The 20,491-nt window shown below is 38.6% G+C and overlaps 2 protein-coding genes across 2 annotated transcripts; one reads left to right on the top strand and one right to left on the bottom strand.

Moving 5' to 3' along the window:
- Positions 1-9,637: 9,637 nt before the first annotated feature.
- On the top strand, positions 9,638-10,600 carry LOC122914103 (olfactory receptor 51I2-like). Its single transcript, XM_044260738.1, has one exon. It carries the CDS (start codon positions 9,638-9,640, stop codon positions 10,598-10,600), a length of 963 nt encoding a protein of 320 aa, XP_044116673.1.
- Positions 10,601-19,329: 8,729 nt separating this feature from the next.
- On the bottom strand, positions 19,330-20,283 carry LOC122914102 (olfactory receptor 51E1). Its single transcript, XM_044260737.1, has one exon. It carries the CDS (start codon positions 20,281-20,283, stop codon positions 19,330-19,332), a length of 954 nt encoding a protein of 317 aa, XP_044116672.1.
- Positions 20,284-20,491: the final 208 nt, after the last annotated feature.

Here is a 20,491-nt window from a genome sequence, read left to right as displayed (position 1 = left end):
GCCTCAGGGAAACAACTGCCTTCATTCCTTATTTAAGAGTCAGCTATGGGTGGACACCTGTGTGGGTCAGTGGGTTAAGCCACTGCCTTCGGCTCAGGTCATGATCCCAGGGTTCTGGGATCGAGTCCCACATTGGGCTCCTTGCTCGGCAGGGAGCCTGCTTCCCCCTCTCTCTGCCTGCCTCTCTGTCTGCCTGTGCTCACTCGCTCTCTCTCCCTCTGTCTCTGACAAATAAATAAATTAATTAATTAAAAAAAAAAAGAGTCAGCTATGGGAAGCCTACTACTTTGTAAAAGTTACACAGGTTTAACTGTGTGCTACAAGTTAGAAAGGTGAAAGTGGAGAAAAAGAATGCAAGGAACACATTTAACAGACTGTGGTAACAGTCTCGGAAAAATAGAAAGGAAGCTAAAGTTAAGTTAATAATGGGAAAATTAGATGTATTCTTAAAATCTTACCTCTATAGTTCTCTTCTTTGTCCTCTGAAAATGCCAGAAGCAATGAGCAAAGCTAGGGCCCACATACTGGTTTTAAATACCATTGCCCACTCTAAATAACCTAGAATCCTTGGAGCAATGACTAATCCTAGGTGTGAAGCAGAAAAAATTATAAAAGGATACTGGAATAGTTTATGCCCTGGAGAAATAAAAAACACAAAAACAGTAAAGTCATGTAGGAAAAATACACTGAAACTGATATGAAGAGGCTACCAGTAGCTCTAGATGGATCAAATAGAACATTAAAAATAATTTTGTAGCAAACAGTTACAACAAATTGAATTTTTAAAGGAAGTGTGAGTCCATAGTGATATTTAAGACAAAGAGGAAGAAAAGAATGAAAAAAGAACTCTTCTTTAGAAAGTATTGATAGATTTAGAAAATTACCTTTTGCAGTTTTTAATGTAATTTTAAAATAATCAAAAAAGGCTGAAAAGAATGAATACTGTTTTTCTGAAAATAAATAAATTGGAAAAAAAAGGCTGAAAAGATACTGGAAAAAATATTCACACAATCTCAAAGTATCACTGTACAAGCTATTTACTAAATAGGAAAGGATGAATATGCCTTTATGATAAAGAGACTCCCAGTGACCACCTTAAGCAAGTAATCAAATTTAGCTTAACCAACAATAAGATCATCTGATTTTATATAACTTGTGATTTGAGCAATAAGGACACAAAATCACATATATAAAACACCAACCAAAATTGTCCAACCTGAATCCAACCATGAGAAAGCAATTGGAAAAATCTTGAATATGGGAAACACCACACACACATACATACACACAGTGACAAACACACACATACACACATTGACCGAGCATCTTTAAAAACTCAATTTTATTTAAAAAATATTGGGGTATTAATCTAAATTAAAAGAGATTAAAGGGATATTACAACCAAACACTAGCATTAACCAGTAATTATTAGGACAATTGTGAAATTTGAATATGCCTTTTATAATGATAATATTATTAGATTAGTGTTATTTGCTTACATTTGAAAATAGTTTGGTGATTATGTAAGAGACTGTACTTTTAGGAGGCACATGATTAAAGTTTATTGGGAAGTAATGCAATGTCTACAACTTAATTTCAAATGAATCTGCAGAAAAAATGTGTATGTGTGTGGTGTGAGTTTGTGCATGAGCACATGTCTGAGAGGGGAAGAGGGGGAAGTCAAGTGAGTCCCAAGCCCTATGCCCACAATCCTATAATCTCAAGAGAGACAACACAGTCTCTCAGGAAATTATCGAATGAATGCTGAGAGAGATCCTAAGACTGAGCCTGGGTAAGCAAACCCATTGGTGTTAAGAATGCAGAATCAGAATGCAGAGGAACCAAAATAATTCTATTTCTTCTTGGCTAGAATGTGCTTTCCATTAACACTTGAATTGGGATTTTGCCCAGTCCCATCCAAAGCCAAGCCAGGGGTTTCCACAGTGATCCCTAAGCGCTTTGTGCTTTCTTCAACTGTAGTGCTTTAAACTCTATATTGTAATTATATACAATCGTGTATGAGACTTTGAAATTAGGGATCAGTGATGATGTTCTAGTTATTTCTGTCTTTTCAGTGGTTAATTTGGACCTAGTATAAAAGAATACATTCCTTAATAAATAATGTTTTAGTGAATGAATGAAGGAAGGAAGACAGTGAAAGAATGTAGCACAAAGCTAACAGATCTGGTCAGAAATGAAGATCTCTGGGTACAGGGTCCAGCACTCCTCCCCCAGTTTACCTCCAAATGCAGGCAGCAGAGGATGAACCCATAACTGTACAGCCCTTGGGAGTGGATCCCCAGCTTACAGTCTACAAACTACAGTCTACAGACTACAGTCTCTTACTGTAATAGTCACCTACTACTTTTCTCCACCTTAACTGGAAGACTCTTGTCCTTCCAGGAAGAGATCAAATGTTCTGTCTTCTGTATCTTATTCCCTCATCTGCTCTCTTCCACTCTCTTTGAAACTGGCACACACCTCTCTCAAAGAATTTACCACTTGCTATTGAAATCATCTTTTTACTAATGTATTCTACTTCCTGGAAGGCAATTACTGATTCACTCATTTACACTGAATGTCTTCATTACCCTTTAAAGGGATTGGCCTAGACATTGCTTCAGGAACATAATTTGAATAAACCTATTTATAAATCATAATTCCTGAAGAAATATCCTGATGTTTAATCAATAAAACTCGTTACTAAGTTCAAGCCATACCCCAAGCAATGGAAGCTATAGATGTAGCTTTTCACAGCTGTGGAGCGAATGGGCATCCTTTGCTCCAAAAAGCATCTTCTTGCTCAAGAACGGATTTCCTCCAGCCTTCCACAGTTGCCTCAGATTGTATTGGTAGAGACTCATCTTATTTTGCCTCAGCTCTTAAAATTGGATGTCCCTGGGTAGAGACACCTTCATTTAAAAGTCATCCCAAAGAGACCACTGAGGCAGGCACTATCTTCACTGGCAGGCACACTGGCAGAAAACTGGGGAGTTGGCAATTTGAAAAGAATTTGGAGGCCAATGTTTAAAAGAGCAATATAAATTCTCTTTTAAGATGCTTCTGCGAATATCTCTTTGAATCCTGATATCAATTCTTTTGGGTTTACATCCAGAAATGCCATAACTGGATGATATGGTACTTCTACTTCTAACTTTTTGAGGACCTGAACACTGTTTTCCAGAGAGGCTACACTAGTTTACATTACTGCCAACAGTACACACAGATTCCAATTTGTTCACATTCTTACCAATATTTGTTATCATTTGAATCAATCTTTCTTTCTTTTTCTTTCTTTTCTTTTCCTTCCTTCCTTCTTTCCTTCTCTTTCTTCCTTCCTTTCTTTCTTTCCTTCTTCCTTTCTTTCTTCCTTTCTTCCTTTCCTGATGATAGTCACTCTAAGATCTGTGGGATGATATCTCACTATAGTTTCTATTTGCTTTTCTTTAATAATTAGTGATTTTTAGCACCTTTCATATACCTGCTGGCTGTTTGCAGGTTTTTGGAGAAATATATATTCAATTTCTTTGTCCATTTGTTAATCAGGTTATTTGAGGTTTCTGCTATTGAGTTGGAAGAGTTCCTTATATATATTTTATGATTAGTCCTTTATCAGGTATGTGGTTTACAAATATTTTCTCTTATTCCATAGGTTGCCTTTTTACTCTGTTGTTTCCTTTGCTGTGCATTAACTTTTTAGTTTGCAGTAGCCACACTTGTCTAATTTTATTTTTATTGATTGTGCCTTTGGGGCCATATCTAATAAATTATTGCTAAGTCCAAAGTCATAAAGAGTCTTCTCTGTTTTTTTTAAGGAGTTTTATAATTTCAGGTCCATTTTTTTGTATATGGTATAATATAAGAGTCTGATATCATTCATTTGCATGGGGATACCCAGTTTTACCAATCGTTTGTTAAGGAAACTATCTTTTCCCCATTGCATATTCTTGGGACCCTTGTCAAAAATCAGTAGACTGTACATATGCCATTTATTTCTGGGCTCCCTATCTCAAATGTCAGTTTTTATACCAATAGCATACTGATTTTTTTTTTAATTTTTAAATAATCTCTACAGCCAGCATGCTCATCTACAACTGAGCCAGCCAGGTTCCCAATACCATACTGTTTTAAATTACTATAGATTTACAAAGTACTTTGAAATCAGAAAATGTGATGCCTCCAAATTTGTTCTTCTATCTCAGACTACTTTGACTATTTTGGATCTCTTGTGGCTCCATATGAATTTTAGGATTATTTTCTCCTAGTCCTACAAAAAATGTAATTGAGATTTTCATAGGAACTGCACTGAATTCAAAGATTACTTTGGATAATATGGATTTTTGTGACATCAATCTATGAACATGCAATGTCTCTCCACTTATTTGTGACTAAATTTCTTTCATCAATAATTTATAGTTTTCTGTATATAAGTCTTTCACCACCTTGATCCAGTTTACTCCTAAGTATTTTCTTCGTTTTTTAAATTTTTTTTTTTTTTTTTTGAGAGAGAGCACAGCAAGGAGGGGCCAAGGGAGAGATAGTCTGGAGCAGATGCCATTCTGAGCATGGAGCCCCTTGCTGGGACTGGTCTCACTCCAAGATCACAAACTGAGCCAAAACCAAGAGCTGCACCACCCAGGCACCCATTTTATTTTTCTGAAGATTTTATTTATTTATTTATTTGGGAGAGTGAGCATGAGTAGGTGGAGGTGCAAAGAGAAAGGGAAAGGGACTAGCAGACTCCCTGCTGCACACAGAGCCCAACACCTGGCTCAATGTAGAGCTCCATTCCGGGATCCTGAGATCATGACCTGAGCCTAACTGACTGAGCCACCCAGGCACCTCATCTCAGTATTTTATTCTTTTTGATGTCATTGTAAATGGGACTGTTTTATTAATTTTGTTTTTCGATAGTTCACTGTTCATATATAGAAACACAACTGATTTTTGTATGTTGATTTTGTTTCCTGCAACTTCACTAAATTTGTTTATTGGTTCTAACAGGATTTTTAAGGAATTCGGGGCATTTTCCATACATAAGATCATGTTGTCTACAAAGAAAGATAATTTTACATCTTATATTACAATTTGGATGCTTTCATTTCTTTTTATTCTCTAAGTGCTCTTCTTAGGAATTTCAGGTCTGTGTTAAATAGAGGTGGAAAGAATGGCCATCCTTGCCTGGTTCTTGATCTTAAAAGAAAATCTTTGAGTTTTTCATTGTTGAATATGCAGTTAGCTGTGGGCCTGTCATAAAAATCTTTTATTATGTTGAGATCTATTTCTCACATATCTAGTGCTCCCATTTTCATTGCCCCATTATTCATAACACCCAATATCCAACAACCCAAGTGTCTATCAAAAGATGAATGGATAAAGAAAATGTGGTATATACATACTGTAGAATATTATTCAGCCTTAAAAAAAAAAAAGAAATCCTGCCATTATAACAAGGAAACTTTTGGAGTTGATATATATGTGTATTACGTTGATAGTGATGATAAATTCATGAATGAATGCTTAGATCCAAATTCATTAAAGTGTATACATTGAATAAGTACAGTTTTTTGCACATCTGTTCTATCTCAATAAAGATGCTATGCATGTTCACACACACACACACACACACACACACACACACACCAGATACTGCTCTATTTCAGATGTGTGGCTTCTTCGGGTTTTCAATTTATTTTACTCTATTAGGATAAAGAAGAAACTCCTGGGATGGAACACGATAGCAAAAAAAAAGTTTCCTAGGATGGAAGACAGTCTGTTTTAAAAACACAAAAACAGAGATATGGAAGCTCTCAGTAAAGATACGTGCCTTCGTTCATCTCTCCCTGTCTTGAGACACTTTATTTCCCATCTATCTTCTCAGGTTACATGATACATATTCACTGTACAACAGAATGAGGCTTTCACAATGATATCACATAAAGAATAGACACAGGAAGTAGGGGCACTTAACCTGCCTGAGCCCTGGGGGCCATGGAGAGAGTGGACAGAGATACAAAGAACCCTGAGTCTCTGAAAGATTCTATTGCTGGGGGGCGGGGGGCCCGCAGGCAGAAAATGTGTGTGACTCCAGAAGCCTGATCTGATATCATTAAAATGCACAGTAAAGGAAAAAACCAAAAAGCCCAATAAAATTTCCTACAGATATGGTAGAATGGATAAACCTAGAGATGATGATGATTCTAGGCATCTCCTCCACAATTCAGTTGCTCAAATATCTCATTTGGTGCCCTCTATGCCAACACATGTATCCCACACATTTTCCATTGCCCAGGAAAAAGCAAATACAGACTATCCTCTGTGGCTATGGCTTGGACATCCCTGGGGAACAGCAACTCAACTCACTAAGGCATGCAGCCAGTAGTATAAAGGTAGTATCTTAGTTGCATATTTTTCCAGGCTCCTTCAGGATGTGGAGAGTTAGAAAAGGCTGTGGCAAGCAAAGTGAGTACCTTGGGGCCCAGATACAGTCTCTTCTACACTCTTTAGAAAGACGGAGGTCTGGTTAGTGAGTCTGAGATCCCCTTTCTTCAGCTGCTGCCAAGAGGAAGAGCCAATGGGATGGGGGTGAGAAGATGTTGGAAGCAGGAAGAAGAGTAAGGAGGCCTGGACTTCCAGAGACAGCAGGTCTATGCCTCTAGATACGGCACAGGAAAGGAAGGCAGCTACTTTCCTAAAGCACAGAAAATGTCCTGATTCAGGTAATTATTCGGAAACCCAGACTCTGTGTCCAAGAAGATTAGTACTCTTTTGCTTCTCTAAGGAGAGCAACAGTGTAAGAGTATCTGAAAAATCCCATCCCAGCAAGCATCCTGCCAGTGATGTGAATGTTTGCTTGGTGTCTCAACTCTCATTATGAGATTGTCCTTCATAATCTTCTGAGTAAGAGCCTTTTAGAAAAGCACTTGGCATATACATTGCAAAATGATTACACCTCAGTGTTGGATCACATCTCCATCACATCACATAATTATCATTTCAATTATTCAGTATTAGATAAAGCAGGATGAAAAGAGAGAGAATGGTGATATAAATCCCAGGTAAGATCAATCCTCAAATCAATCCTGCAAATCAAAGGAGACCACAGAATGCATCCTCTATTCTGATTTAAGCTGCCAGTGACAAAGTATTTCCTGGGTTGATCGTAAAATAGTACGATAAAAGTAGACACTAACTGCATTAATCTAAAGGAACCATGAGTTTTTACTATATGTAAACTATACAGTATAAATTGTGAATAAATGCACCTCTGCATAAGAAATGTGACTTAGATTAGTAAAAAGAAAAACAGGAATGAGATAATTAGCACAATAAAAAGCAAATGGCTTTATAAGAAAAACGCAAAAGGTCACAATGAGCAGTAAAAGGACAATTTTGTGAGAAATAGGAAGGCGTTTATTTGCACAGCTTCAAATCATGTAACCATGGAACAACAGGAGATTACAAGCTCTTCCAGATAATCTGATCCAACTACCCCCACATTTCACAAATCTCCAGCATGTAGGACAGCTCATGGCCAATACAGGCAATGTAAAACCACTAAAAGCGTTTAAGCCAAATAGACAGCTGACTTTAAACTCATTTCCAGAATGGCCTATAGGAACTCACTAAGCCTCTCCCCTCCCATTTTATTATTTTTAAATTATCATTTTTAATGTTTATTATATTATTTAAGGGGCGCCTGGGTGGCTCAGTGGGTTAAAGCCTCTGCCTTCAACTCAGGTCATGATCCCAGGGTCCTGGGATCGAATCCCACAGCTGGTTCTCTGCTCAGCACGAAGCCTGCTTCCTCCTCTTTATCTGCCTGTCTCTCTGCCTACTTGTGATCTAGGTCTGCCAAATAAATAAATAAAATCTTTTAAAAAAATAAAAAATTAAAGACACACAAATACTTAACCTACATGGTTCTTTTTTTTTTTTCAGGTTGTATTTATTTATTTGGGAGGGACAGAGAGCATGAGAGAGGGGGCAAAGGGAGAGGGATTCTCAAGCAGATTGAGATTCTGATGCTGATATCATGACCTGAGCCAAAACCGAGAGTTGAACACTCAACCAACTGTGCCACTCAGAGACACCAAACTTTTGTGATTTTTTTAAGACCAAGAGACATTATTTACAAACAAACAAATGAGGGGTCTAATATCTTAAATATAAGAGATATTCAATAATTGATAAATTGCTAAATTTAGTTGCCCAGGATCAGATACTAAAATGGTGACGTTAATAGGATGGATCCCACTAAATACTAAAGGAGACTAGACTAAAACACAATTCATGTTTTCAGTGTGTGGCTATAGAAATTCAAACTCTTGGAAAAGCATCTCAGGGCCCATATTTCCTGTAGTTATGCCCTCCCAGCTAGGTCAGGTGTCTGTGCTGCCTGATTCACAAGTAGGCATACTCAAGGACAAATCAAGACCTCTAAGTGTGATGGGGCTGAACAAAATGTTTGACTGGATTTTTAAAGGTTTGGGGGAATGTTGAGTGAATGGAATGAGGGGATGACTCTTGAAAAGCAATGGGTAGCCTGGATTACAAGAACATCAATTTATCCAGGCTGATATTCTCTGGGCAAGGCATAGGTGAACCACAAATATTTAAGTGTTCTCAGTGACCTGGGGAGCATCAAATGTCTCTTCATTTATCAATCCTTTGCTAGTACTTATGTTCATTTTCAGCCTGGGGCTTTATAATTACTGGGACATAATTAAAAGAGAAGGTCCTAGGATCTATATCCAAACCCTCAAACACAATAAGGTCTTGAGTTCTAATAGCTAACTCAGGGGTGCCTGCGTGGCTCAGTTGTTAAACATCTGCCTTTGGCTCAGGGCATGATCCCAGGGTGCTGGGATGGAGCCCTGCATCAGGCTCCCAGCTCAGTGGGAAGCTGCTTCTCCTTCCCCAACTTGTGTTCTCTTGTGTTCTCTCTCCCTCTGTCAAAAAAAAATAAATAGAATCTTTAAAAAATAATAAGAATAATAACTGAGTTGGAAGAACGCTGCAGTATTCTCTTCTTCAGATGGACTTCAAATGTTCTTTTCTTTCACTTTAACTAAAATATTTCCCTTCTCTATCAGCAAAGTAATTATGACACAACAATGAAATAATGATGTGAAAGCATTTAGAATACTGTGAAATGCAGTATTAACGGGAAAAAATAAGGACCAAGACACAGAAGACAATGACAATGATGATGATGATGATGAGCATTTAGAGAGGGCTTTACATATTAAAGAGCATTAACATAAATCCCTTCATAACAATGAATCGTGGAACACTGAAAAAATAAAATTTTTTAAAAAGTGCTCCCCAAAAAAAAGAAAGAAAGAAAGAAAAGAATTAACTAATTTCTAATTCTATTTCAATCATTTTTGTATGGTAATCATGAGGAAGTTAAACTATCCCCTACAATCTACATTGATTTGAGGACATATTAGCTAACGTGTGTATATTCCTGGAACAGTTATTAATACAAAGAGCTGAGAAGATGGGAAATAATGAAATAACCCACATAGCATAACTAATGGTCTTCCTAATAACAAGTGTCTTGTCATTATCTTTCTGTCTCCCCAGAATAAAGAAGTCACATCTTTCCAGAAACCTCAACTGCTTTCCAAAGATGCTGCCTTCCCAGTCCTATGTCAATATCTCCTTCTTCCAGCCACATGCCTTCCTAATGATTGGCATCCCAGGGCTGGAGGCTGTTCATGGATGGATCTCCATCCCCTTCTCCTCCATGTACACAGTGGCCCTCACTGGAAACTGCCTGATCCTCTTGGCTGTAAGGAGAACTCCCAGCCTGCACCAGCCCATGTACTACTTTCTGTCCATGCTGGCCCTCACCGATGTGGGCCTCACTCTGTCCACACTGCCCACCACCCTGGCTGTGCTCTGGTTTGACCATCGGCTCATCGGCTTCAATGCCTGCCTGGTCCAGATGTTCTTCCTCCATTCTTTCTCTGTGGTGGAGTCGTCGGTGCTCCTGGCCATGTCATTTGACCGTTTTGTGGCAATCTCCAACCCTCTTCACTATGCAGCTGTCCTCACCGATAATGTCATCATTAGTATTGGACTGGCCATTGTGGCCCGTGCAACCCTTTGTCTCCTCCCAGTGCCCTTCCTGCTTAAACGTCTGAACTTCTGCCCTAATAAGATCCTCTTGTCCCACTCATTCTGTTTCCATCCTGATGTGATGAGAAGAGCCTGTGCTGACATCACAATAAACATCCTCTATGGGCTTTGTGTGGCACTGTCCACCGGTGGCATCGATTCTCTGCTCATTGTTCTCTCCTACATTCTCCTCCTACACACAGTGCTAGGACTGGCATCTCCCAGGGAACGCATCCGAGCCTTCAACACGTGTGTCTCCCATATCCTGGCTGTTTTTGTCTTCTTCATCCCAGGCATTACTCTGTCCATGATACACCGTTTTGGGGGGCACCTACCTCCCATTGTACATGCCTTAGTTGCCTATACCTACCTGGTGGTGCCCCCTGTGCTCAACCCCATCATCTACAGTGTGAAATCCAAGCCTATTAGGGAGGCCATGATAAGGATGCTAAAGAGGAAAGACCAAGGCTGATAAAACTATGAAATATAACAGGGTCTGGGTACCATAAAAGAGACTCCCTATTCCTTGCAGGAAACTGCTACCCTTAGGAAGCACTAAAAACCCCTGGTCAAGGCTAGTGGGAAGACCATCAAGATAATCCATGTTGCAAATTTACATTCATTGTTTACTTGGTACTGGAAACAGTGCTGGGGATTAAAGACTGAAAAATATACTAAAAATGATCCTTCCTCTCCTGGTACAAACACAACCTTGTACCAGGACAAAGGCAGGTAAATACAGAACCAGAACATAAGTGCCATAATAACGTTCTGTGCAAGAGATTACTAGAGGAACTGCAAATTAGTAGTTGCCAGAATTTGCCTGGGAAGATCAGACAAACCTCTACAAAGAAGAGACTGTTTTTTGTTTCATCTTGAAAAATGTATGGAGTCTTTCTAGGCAAAGTACAAATTCAGTAAGAAAGATAAAAACCTAGGAAGAAAGAGCAACATTTAAAAAAAAAAGTCTCCATATTTCAAAGAAATAAATGTGGTTGTGGGAAGATAACCATTCCTGAACTTCTTTATGCCTTTACCACTTGTTATACTGATACAAGTGTGACTGTGTATAGAGCTTGAAGAGGGAGTGGTACAGGATGAAGCCAGAAAGATTGTACAAACTGTACAGAATTGTACAGAACTACGCATACTCTGCTGAGATTCGTTTGTCCAAAACCATATGAATCATTTATTAAATATTTTTTACTGTAAAGTAAGTTAGGAATATGAATTGCAGATTAGAAGTGTGTTGACATAAAAGTGAGACTGGAGCCAAAAGACTATCAGTTTAAGCTCTTACCTGGCCTCAGGGTCTTCTCAGACATTTACTCTGCCTGTAATGTTCTCACATCCCCCTTCCCCCTTACCTATGTATCAATCCTAGCTTCATGTCTCATTAGTCAAGTAAAAGCTTAATTTCTCAGAAAAACCTGGCCAATTCTCTTTTTCACATTATTCACTGAACTGTGTTTGTGTCCTATGCAATATATGTACATATATAATAGCTTGTCCCTTGACTAGACTGTAAACCCCAAGCAAGTGTGCCAAAATATACTCAGTTTGTAGTGGTATCTGTGAAATAATAGCTGCTTAATAATTCCTTTGAATGTACACATGAATTTGAGTGGGAAAAAGGGCAACAGATTAATTAATTAAGAGATAACTTAGAAATGTTTACTCCTGGAGTCTCTAGTCTTTCAGAGAAAAGAATACATATAAATAATTGCAAAGTTTGTGAAAAGGTTTCAAGTTGAGCTTAGATAGCTGACCTGGAGATATGAGAAGTGCAAACCAACTGATTGAACTAAAGTCCCTCACCTAAGTAAAGGTTTTCTACTTTTTCACCATACAGGATCTCCCAGGCCATTTTCCCGGAATTAATGTCCTTCATACCTGAGTTAAATACTCTGGTTCCATAAAGAGTTTTTGTAAGAAAGAAAATTACAATACTAAGATTTGTTAATATATTTCTGCTTGAGTATACCTTCTTTTTTTTTCAAGATTTTTTATTTTAGAGAGAGAACACATATGAGTATGAGAGGGGCAAAGGGAGAAGAAGATGGAAAGAATGCCAAGACTCCCATTGAGCATGAAGCCCAGTGAAGGGCTTGATCCCAGGACCTGGGATCATGACCTAAGCCAAAATCACAAGTCAGACACTAAACTGAGCCACTGTGGCACACCTCAAGTGTACCTTACAAAGTGATACTGAAAGGGGATGTGTGTCTTTCTTATCTGGAAGCCCTGGAGAAGAATCTGTTTCCATATTCATTTGGCTGTTGGCAGAAGCCAGTCCCTTGAGATTGTTCAATTGTTGTCTATCGGCCTTCCTCAGCTCCTTAAGGCTGCTCACATGATCTCTTTCATCACCAAACCAGCAACAACACATCACATCCTTCTCATATTTTGACTATCTCTAACATCTTCTGTTACCAGCTAGTTACAGGACTGTCTCTTCTTCTAAGGATTCATCTATCTTAAGGTCAGCTATGCCATATAGTAACACAATACCAGAAGTGATATTTCACATATTCAAAGGTTTGGGGAATTAGAACAAGATGTTGTCATGGGGTGTTTAGAATTCTCCCTACCACCGTGACTGAATAAATGGATTAATTAATGGGTGTTTCTATGAAAGTACACAGTCAGGGTATCTCACCTGTTCAAAGGATTAGGAATGGCTTTTCTCAAAATATAATTATGAAGATGTCCAAATTTTGAAGAGAAATTAACTAGGAAAAAATAGAGTGTTTAGGGAAAGTTATATTAGGCAAAGAAAGCCTTGTCTCCAAAGAGCTTGTAGAAGGTAAAGCATGGTGCAGTAAAGGAATGGAATGAAGAAAACAAATCCTGTTAAGCCTTGGATAGTGCCCTCAGAAATGAGCTGATTCCTGTGCTTCTATAATCAGTTTTCTTGTTCTATACCACACAACACCCCAAATAAAGCACATTCCTGAAGGATCCCTCATCAGCTACCTGTTACCTTCAAATGGCCAATGTGATCTCCATCTGCTCTCTCACACTTCCCATTTTAGGCCGTGGCTCCAAAACCTTGCTAACTATAGCTTGCTGAGCCCTATGCCAGGACCTCCTAACTCAGAATCTACAATAACTATAGGTCAAAGCAAAAATGAAAAGGGGAATCACTAATTATTTTGAACTGAATGAAAATGAAATATATTGAATTTGTGAGGTGCAGGTTAAAGTAGTAATTAGAAGGAAATGTATAGCACTACAGGACCTATATAAGAAAAAAAGACCCCAGTACCTCAGCTTCCACCTTAAGAACCTAGAAAAATAAGAGGAAATTACAATCAATATAAGCAGAAGAAAGAAAATAATAGAAAAATATCAACAAAACAGAAAAAGGAAAGCAATAATGAAAATCAATGAAACCAAAATCTCTTTCATTAAGAAAAGCATTGAGATTGATAAGCTTCCAGCCAAACTGAACAAGAAAGAAACAAGAGGAAGACACAAATTATCAATACCAGGAATGAGAGTGGTGACCTCACTACAGATGCTGCAGATATTAAAATGATTATTAATGTGAAGTGTGTAAACCTGGCGATTCACAGACCTGTACCCCTGGGGATAAAATATATTATATGTTTATTAAAAATAAATAAATAATTTTTTAAAAGATTATTAAAAAATTATGCCAATAAATTTCACAACTTAGATGAGATGGAAAATCTCTTGGAAGACTTAAAACATCTTAAGTCAGGATCAAGAAAGGGTGATACATCTTCTACTCCTTCTTAAAGTGTTCCTTCCCATTACCCCCTTTTCTAAAGATATTTTTTCTGGGTGATTTTCACTAGAAACAATGTTTACCTTCCAAATTCCACACTCTACCTTTGAAAGCGTGACTTCTCTTTACATTTGTATGTCTATATCTTTCTTTTTTGTATGTCTATATCTTAATACAGAACAAAAACTCACAAGAACAGCTTAAAAATAAAGGTAGGGATTATGCTGAGTGAAATAAGTCAAGCAGAGAGAGTCAATTATCATATGGTTTCACTTATTTGTGGAGCATAACAAATAGCATGGAGGACATGGGGAGATAGAGAGGAGAAGGGAGTTGGGGTAAATTGGAAGGGGAGGTGAACCATGAGAGACTATGGACTCTGAAAAACAATCTGAGGGTTTTGAACGGGCGGGGGGTGGGAGGTCGGGGTACCAGGTGGTGGGTATTATAGAGGGCACGGATTGCATGGAGCACTGGGTGTGGTGTAAAAATAATGAATACTGTTATGCTGAAAATAAAAAATAAATTTAAAAAAAAGGAAGAAAAAAAAATAAAGGTAGAGAAAAGATTTCCTGTCAATCATGGTGGCGAAAAAGGTGAAAAAAAAAGAATAAGAGAAGGAGGAGGAAATCAGTTTAGAAGTAAGTCAGGGCTCCGGACATGTCTGGGAAGACAACGAAAAGAAGCTCTACCTCCTATATAAACTACCCTAGGACCTCTGGTCTAAAGTTGACTTTCTCTCATCCATCCCAACTCTGCTCCAAGTGACAGACATTATAATTAAAAAAAAAAAAAGGATACTTTGCAAGCTCACATGGCTATTGCTAAGAGTAGTAAATGAAAAGTCTCTAAGATCAGGTTCTCTCTCTTACACTTCTCTATTTGTTTACCCCCCCAAAATAGTTCTTACTTTATATTGAATAAAATAATACATAAATGTGTTAATTATGTGATGCTGGGCTCATGACACTGTGATATGGTTTCACCTGCCTCAGCACTGATTCTCACTGTAACCTCTCTCAGGAATGTCCATTTTTCCAAGAGACTTCTTTGCCTACCCTTTTCCTTGGTGAAGCATTGCCTGGAAGTTTTCATGGTAAAGTCTAACATGTTGGTGTTAGAAATAATTGTGTCCTCTTCTATGTCCCCATTTCAGATATCCAGATTCTCCATCCCCCCATTCTTTAATTTTCTTAGAATTAAAAGCCCTGTATTCCCATTAGCTTCCTTAGGAGTGGAAAAGGCAAACTACAATCTGATTCTGCATCAGCTATATTCCTTTTGGATCAAGTTGAATATAAAGAAAGCTTTGAGATGTGAGGGCAATAGATAAGAAGTTGTTTTGAGAATACAGTATTTCCCCCCCTTTCCCACAGTTTCACTTTCCATGGCTTCAGCTACTTGCAGTCAACTGCATCTGGAAACAGATGAATCTCTCCCTGACACATCAGAAAGTCAATAGTTGCCTAGTGCTGCATTGCAATGCCTACAGAAATCACCTCACTTCATCTATCCTGTAGGCATTTTATCATCTTACATAATCACAAGAAGAAAGGTGAATACAGCACAATAAGATATTTTGAGAAAGAGACACCACATTCACATAGCTTTTATTATGTATATTATAATTGTTCTATTTTATTATTAGTTATGTTGCTAACCTCGTACTGTGCCTAACTTGTAAGTCAAATTATATAGTAAATAAGTATATACAGGAAAAAATATGTAGAGTATATATAGGGTTTGATATTATCTGCAGTTCCAGGCATCCAACCGAAGGTCTTAGAATGTATGCCCTGTGGATAAGCAGGAACTACTGTACCTTAAGAGATAAACAATAAATATCAACTCTGAAATCCTAAACCAATGATATAATATGGTCTTTTCCCAAATTCAGGTCTATCTTAAAGGCAAGACAGTAGAAAGGTTAACCCTCCACATGCATGTGCATCACACCCAAGGGAGTCTTATCTCATCTTAATTAAAGAAGTAGTAAAGGGTATCTTACTAATTTGAACATATATGACTCAGAAGTCTCACCCCAAACTTTTCTGAACTATAAATGGTCCTGTTTCAAAGTATGAGCCAAAAGGTCTGGAACACTGAAGAGAACATATTTCTTTTGGCCTGACAAATTGATAAAGAGCTTCATTTTGTAAGGTGTTACTAAAAAGAGAAAACAGCAAAAGGCAATTCAAAGGAAACAGAGTGAAAGAGAGAATTTAAAAGTGCAAGAAACCACTGAGAGCAAGTACTATAAGGTAGCTAAAAAATACTACATGGAAAAATTAGAGATATTACACAAAAAAATAAGATGGGGACCAGTATAAAAGTGAAAAAGAACGGCCTACTGTCATTCTAAGAAGTAATGCTATATGGCAGGCAATAAAAGACCCTCAGTGGATTTTAAGGAGTGGAGCAAGATAATTGGAATTGTGTTTGGAAAAACTCCTGCAAACTACATGGGATTTGGGGCTAGTGCAAAAGATGTTCAAGGCAAGGAGACAAATGTGGAGGTATGGCACTCCTCTAAGCAAGAGACTAGAGCACTAGTAGTCAAAATGGAGAACACAAGTCATGTTTATTAAACATTCCTAAATAAACCTTAAAAAATGAGTAACTTACAGACTGAGAGTTACTATTATTCAGACTTTGCCAGGACCCAACAAAAATCCAAGTGACTGAGATGGTAGGGACAGAGACAACAATGGAAATGGGGAAGGTAAAAAGATACCTGTGTGAAAGACACATGATGAAGGTCTTTGTCCAGAACATACCTTAACTTCCAGCCAAATCTCCTAAAGAGGCAGCCTATCCTTCTCATTCTAGTCTTTAACTCCAGGCCCTTCCAGGTGATGCAGTGAGTATTCATGAAATAAGTGACCAGAAATCTAATCTAGAAGTCAAAAGAGTCCTGCAATAACTTTGTCTCTATATTTGGCATTTAGTATTTATTAAGAAATTACATAAGGAAGGTAGTGGTAGTGGTGGTGGTAGTGGTGGTGGGGTGTGTGTGTGTGTGTGTGTGTGTTTATACCCACAAAATGTTTAAGCCACTTAAGATCAAACCCATGAAACTTACCCTGAGCATATTAACTATCACAAACTAGGAATCACTTCTCAAATCTAGGATAATGGCTGAATCTTTAAGTGTCTGATTCATCTGTTTAGGCTTTCAGATATATATTTTCAGCTATAAAACAGATACACACATTTATCATATGCCCATACAGAAGCATGCATTACAAACACTAATAAAAAGTCTGGAGAGAGGATCCTCAGTTGCTCAGTTGGTTAAGCATCCAACTCTTGATTTCAGCTTAGGTCTTGATCTTGGGGTTCTGGGTTCAGGCTCCTCGCTGGATTCCACACTGGGCATGGAGCCTACTTAAAAGAAAATCTGGACAAATAAACACCAAGATGCTAACAGTGTTTGTCATTTTATGTGAAAGTTTACTGGAATTTATTATATTTTTCTTTTATATTTTGAGAGTGGACAAGTTTGTTTACAGTGACCATATATTGCTTTCCCACTAAGAACGAACATCTTCCTCTTTCATTCTCTCTTTCTCCCAATCCCTCTATCAGGGTACTACTGGGTAAGAGGCTGCTCCGCCATTCAAAATGACCAAAGACTGTACTGGCTCTAGTTTATGCTCCTAGTTCTGCCGGCCACCACCTAGCTGAACATACCAGATTCTATACTGCTCACAATTCTCATCTTCTGGATTCCAGTCCAAGGAATCAGAAATGCTCTCTCCATACCCTCTCTACCAAGAAGTCTGATAACCATAGCCAGAAAATTCTGGCTGGCTCTGTGTCATGCTTTCTGCTATACTATCTACTTCTCACACTCATGTACCTCTCTTTGGGCCTGATAAACCCCCTCCACCATGGGTGGTAGTCTCATTTCTGCTCTGTCTATTCCCACTGCTCTCCTGGAGTGCCCACACCAGGGCATTCTGCTTTCTTTCCCATTCTGCTTTCTTCTAGAAGTGTTGTGTCTACCTTGTGAGGCTCTTAGGTAGACCTCTGGGATCATATTCTTGCTAAGTACAGCTGGCAGGGGTGTAGTCTTTATTGGCCTCTCCTACGGTCTTGTTTTACAAGCACTAATCCTGTCAGCTTCCCCTGCAGGGCCATTCAGAGTCTAAGGGATATGTGGTGCCCAGTTATGTGAGCTACTCGGTTTCTTTTGAGCCATGTTTGCCTTAACCTTGCTTTCTGACTAGCCACATGGGCCACTGACCTTGCTCAGCTTCATGATGTTCCCTGCTCTTGATCCTGGTCTGTGGGAGACTTTCCATTTCTGACATGAGCTTCTAGTTGTTCTGAGCTGCATTTCTCCATGAAGTGTTTCTCCAGGTATCCAATGAGTGCCTTTACTGCTAACCACACTATTTTCCAAACTAGCCACTTTTGGGGAGTGACCCAAACACACTTATGTTGCTACTACTCAGGTATGGTGGCAAATGGACCCAGGACTATTGGGATTAAAATCATCAGCAACATTAACAGGAAATTCCTATATGAAATACTAAATGAGTGAGGAAGAAAATTAAATACCTCCCCTAAAAAAATGAAAGACTCTGGAAATGTCTAATTCACTAACTCACAGGTTTCCCTAACAGACCCTCCCTCATAATATGGCATTGGGCATCAAAAGACAATTTTCTGTGACCTCATATAATTCATTGATCCCCATTAACATCAATTTCCCCACTGGTATAATAGTGATACTAATCATATTCCTTCCCATACAAAAGGTTTATCAGAAAATTAGATAAGTAAAAGTCTCCACAAGCTGTGAAACTCTCAAAACAGAGTACGTTCTCTTTCATTAATGTAGGTAACTATAGTCTTTTTAAGGTTCTACTTCTAATCCTTCTCTTAAGGGCTGGTGTCCAGAAGAACAGAAATTATTTATTCTCTGTGGAGATTATTTTAAAGAAGAAGATCCAAGTATATCTCTTCCTGGGATCCAATACAGTTAGGGATTCTGAAAAGGAAATCACAGTTTTAAGCCAGATTATCTGATTGTATTGCACTCTTGTGTTTATTTTACTTTGCCATGCTTAACCCTTTCTTCAATATCTCTTAGATGTGTCACTCTCATCTCTGAATGCTGTAGAGTATCAGTGCAAGCAATTAGAGATTTGGGCTAAATAGTTAAATGGGAAACAATAATCCTCCAGCCACAACCACCTCATGGTTCTAATAATTATATAGAGAGAATTATAAAAGGAAAATAACATTTTACAATGGGGCTTGGTAGGATATGAGTTTACCCCCATCTTATAGAGATTCTCCAACCGGTTTCATGTTTAAAGAATCAGTTGTTTTTCTTAACTAGGGAAGATTTTTTTTTTTCTAATACTGTATTCTAAAATGTTATATTAAAATTTGAACTGAAAAACTTTGAGTAAAAAAGGAATTTTCACTGACACCTATGGATCTGAAGTAGGGGTCGTCACATGGAAAAGACAAAGGATGCGCTGCCGAATCTCCTTTGTCTTGACTCCATAAACAATAGGGTTAAGCACAGGAGGAACAAGCAGGTAGATATTGGCCATGATGATGGGTAGAAGGGAGTCATGCCGCTTGCCAAAACGGTGCACCATAGATAATCCGATGAAAGGTACATAAAATATGAAAACAGCACATACGTGAGAGACACAAGTGCCAAATGCCTTTGCTTGGGCTTCACGTGTCAATCCCAATACAGTCTTGAGGATAAGTAGATATGACAAGGAGATGAGAAGTGAGTCCAGGCCAATGGCAGAGATGATGACAATGAGGCCATAGATGATATTGACACGGATATCAGCACAAGCCAGCTTCATGACATCTTGGTGTAGGCAGTAGGAATGGGAAAGAATGTTGGAGTGGCAGAAAGGCAGCCGTTTGATGAAGATAGGCAGGGGTGCCATTAGTGCAGTACCCCGTACCACAGCAGCCATGCCAATCTTGGTAACACGAGGCAATGTTAGCACAGTGGCATGGCGTAATGGGTGGCAAATGGCCACATAGCGGTCAAAGGCCATGGCCAGCAATACTGTGGACTCCATGCCAGATAAGGAGTGGATGGCAAACATCTGTAGTAGACAAGCATCAAATTGGATGATAGTGGAATTGAACCAGAAGATGGCCATCATTTTGGGCATAGATGAAGTGGAGATAAGGATGTCAAGGCCAGAAAGCATGCAAAGAAAAATATACATGGGCTCATGTAGGCTGTGCTCAGTCCTCACAATGTAGATAATTGTCAGGTTACCTAGCACAGCAATAAGGTAGAGGGAGCACAATGGAAAGGCCAACCAGAACTGCGCTTCTTCCAAGCCTGGAAGACCTATTAAAATAAAATATGTGGCACTGGATTCATTGTTTTTGGGGTCCACCATAGTGAAGAAGCTGAGACTCAACCAGTGCCAGGCAGGTAAAGGCTGGAATAAAAACACAAGCCATTGTCAGATCCTCCAGGATCCCAATGCCATGTTTTTTCCCCTCTACCCTGATGTCTGTTCTCTAGCCCAAACTCTAACTTCATTGACTATCCAAGCTCTGATTCTATTCTAAACTCAGCCTAACCACCTTTTGCAACTCAAGGCC

This window comes from Neovison vison, chromosome 7 (genome assembly GCF_020171115.1).
Source record: "Neovison vison isolate M4711 chromosome 7, ASM_NN_V1, whole genome shotgun sequence".
Lineage (NCBI taxonomy): Eukaryota > Metazoa > Chordata > Mammalia > Carnivora > Mustelidae > Neogale > Neogale vison.
This window is presented reverse-complemented; position numbering and strand designations above follow the sequence as displayed.

What these genes read in the sequence shown, in the direction of transcription:
- LOC122914102 (XM_044260737.1), bottom strand. Translation starts at nt 20,283, where the DNA reads ATGGTGGACCCCAAAAACAATGAATCCAGTGCCACATATTTTATTTTA.
- LOC122914103 (XM_044260738.1), top strand. Translation starts at nt 9,638, where the DNA reads ATGCTGCCTTCCCAGTCCTATGTCAATATCTCCTTCTTCCAGCCACAT.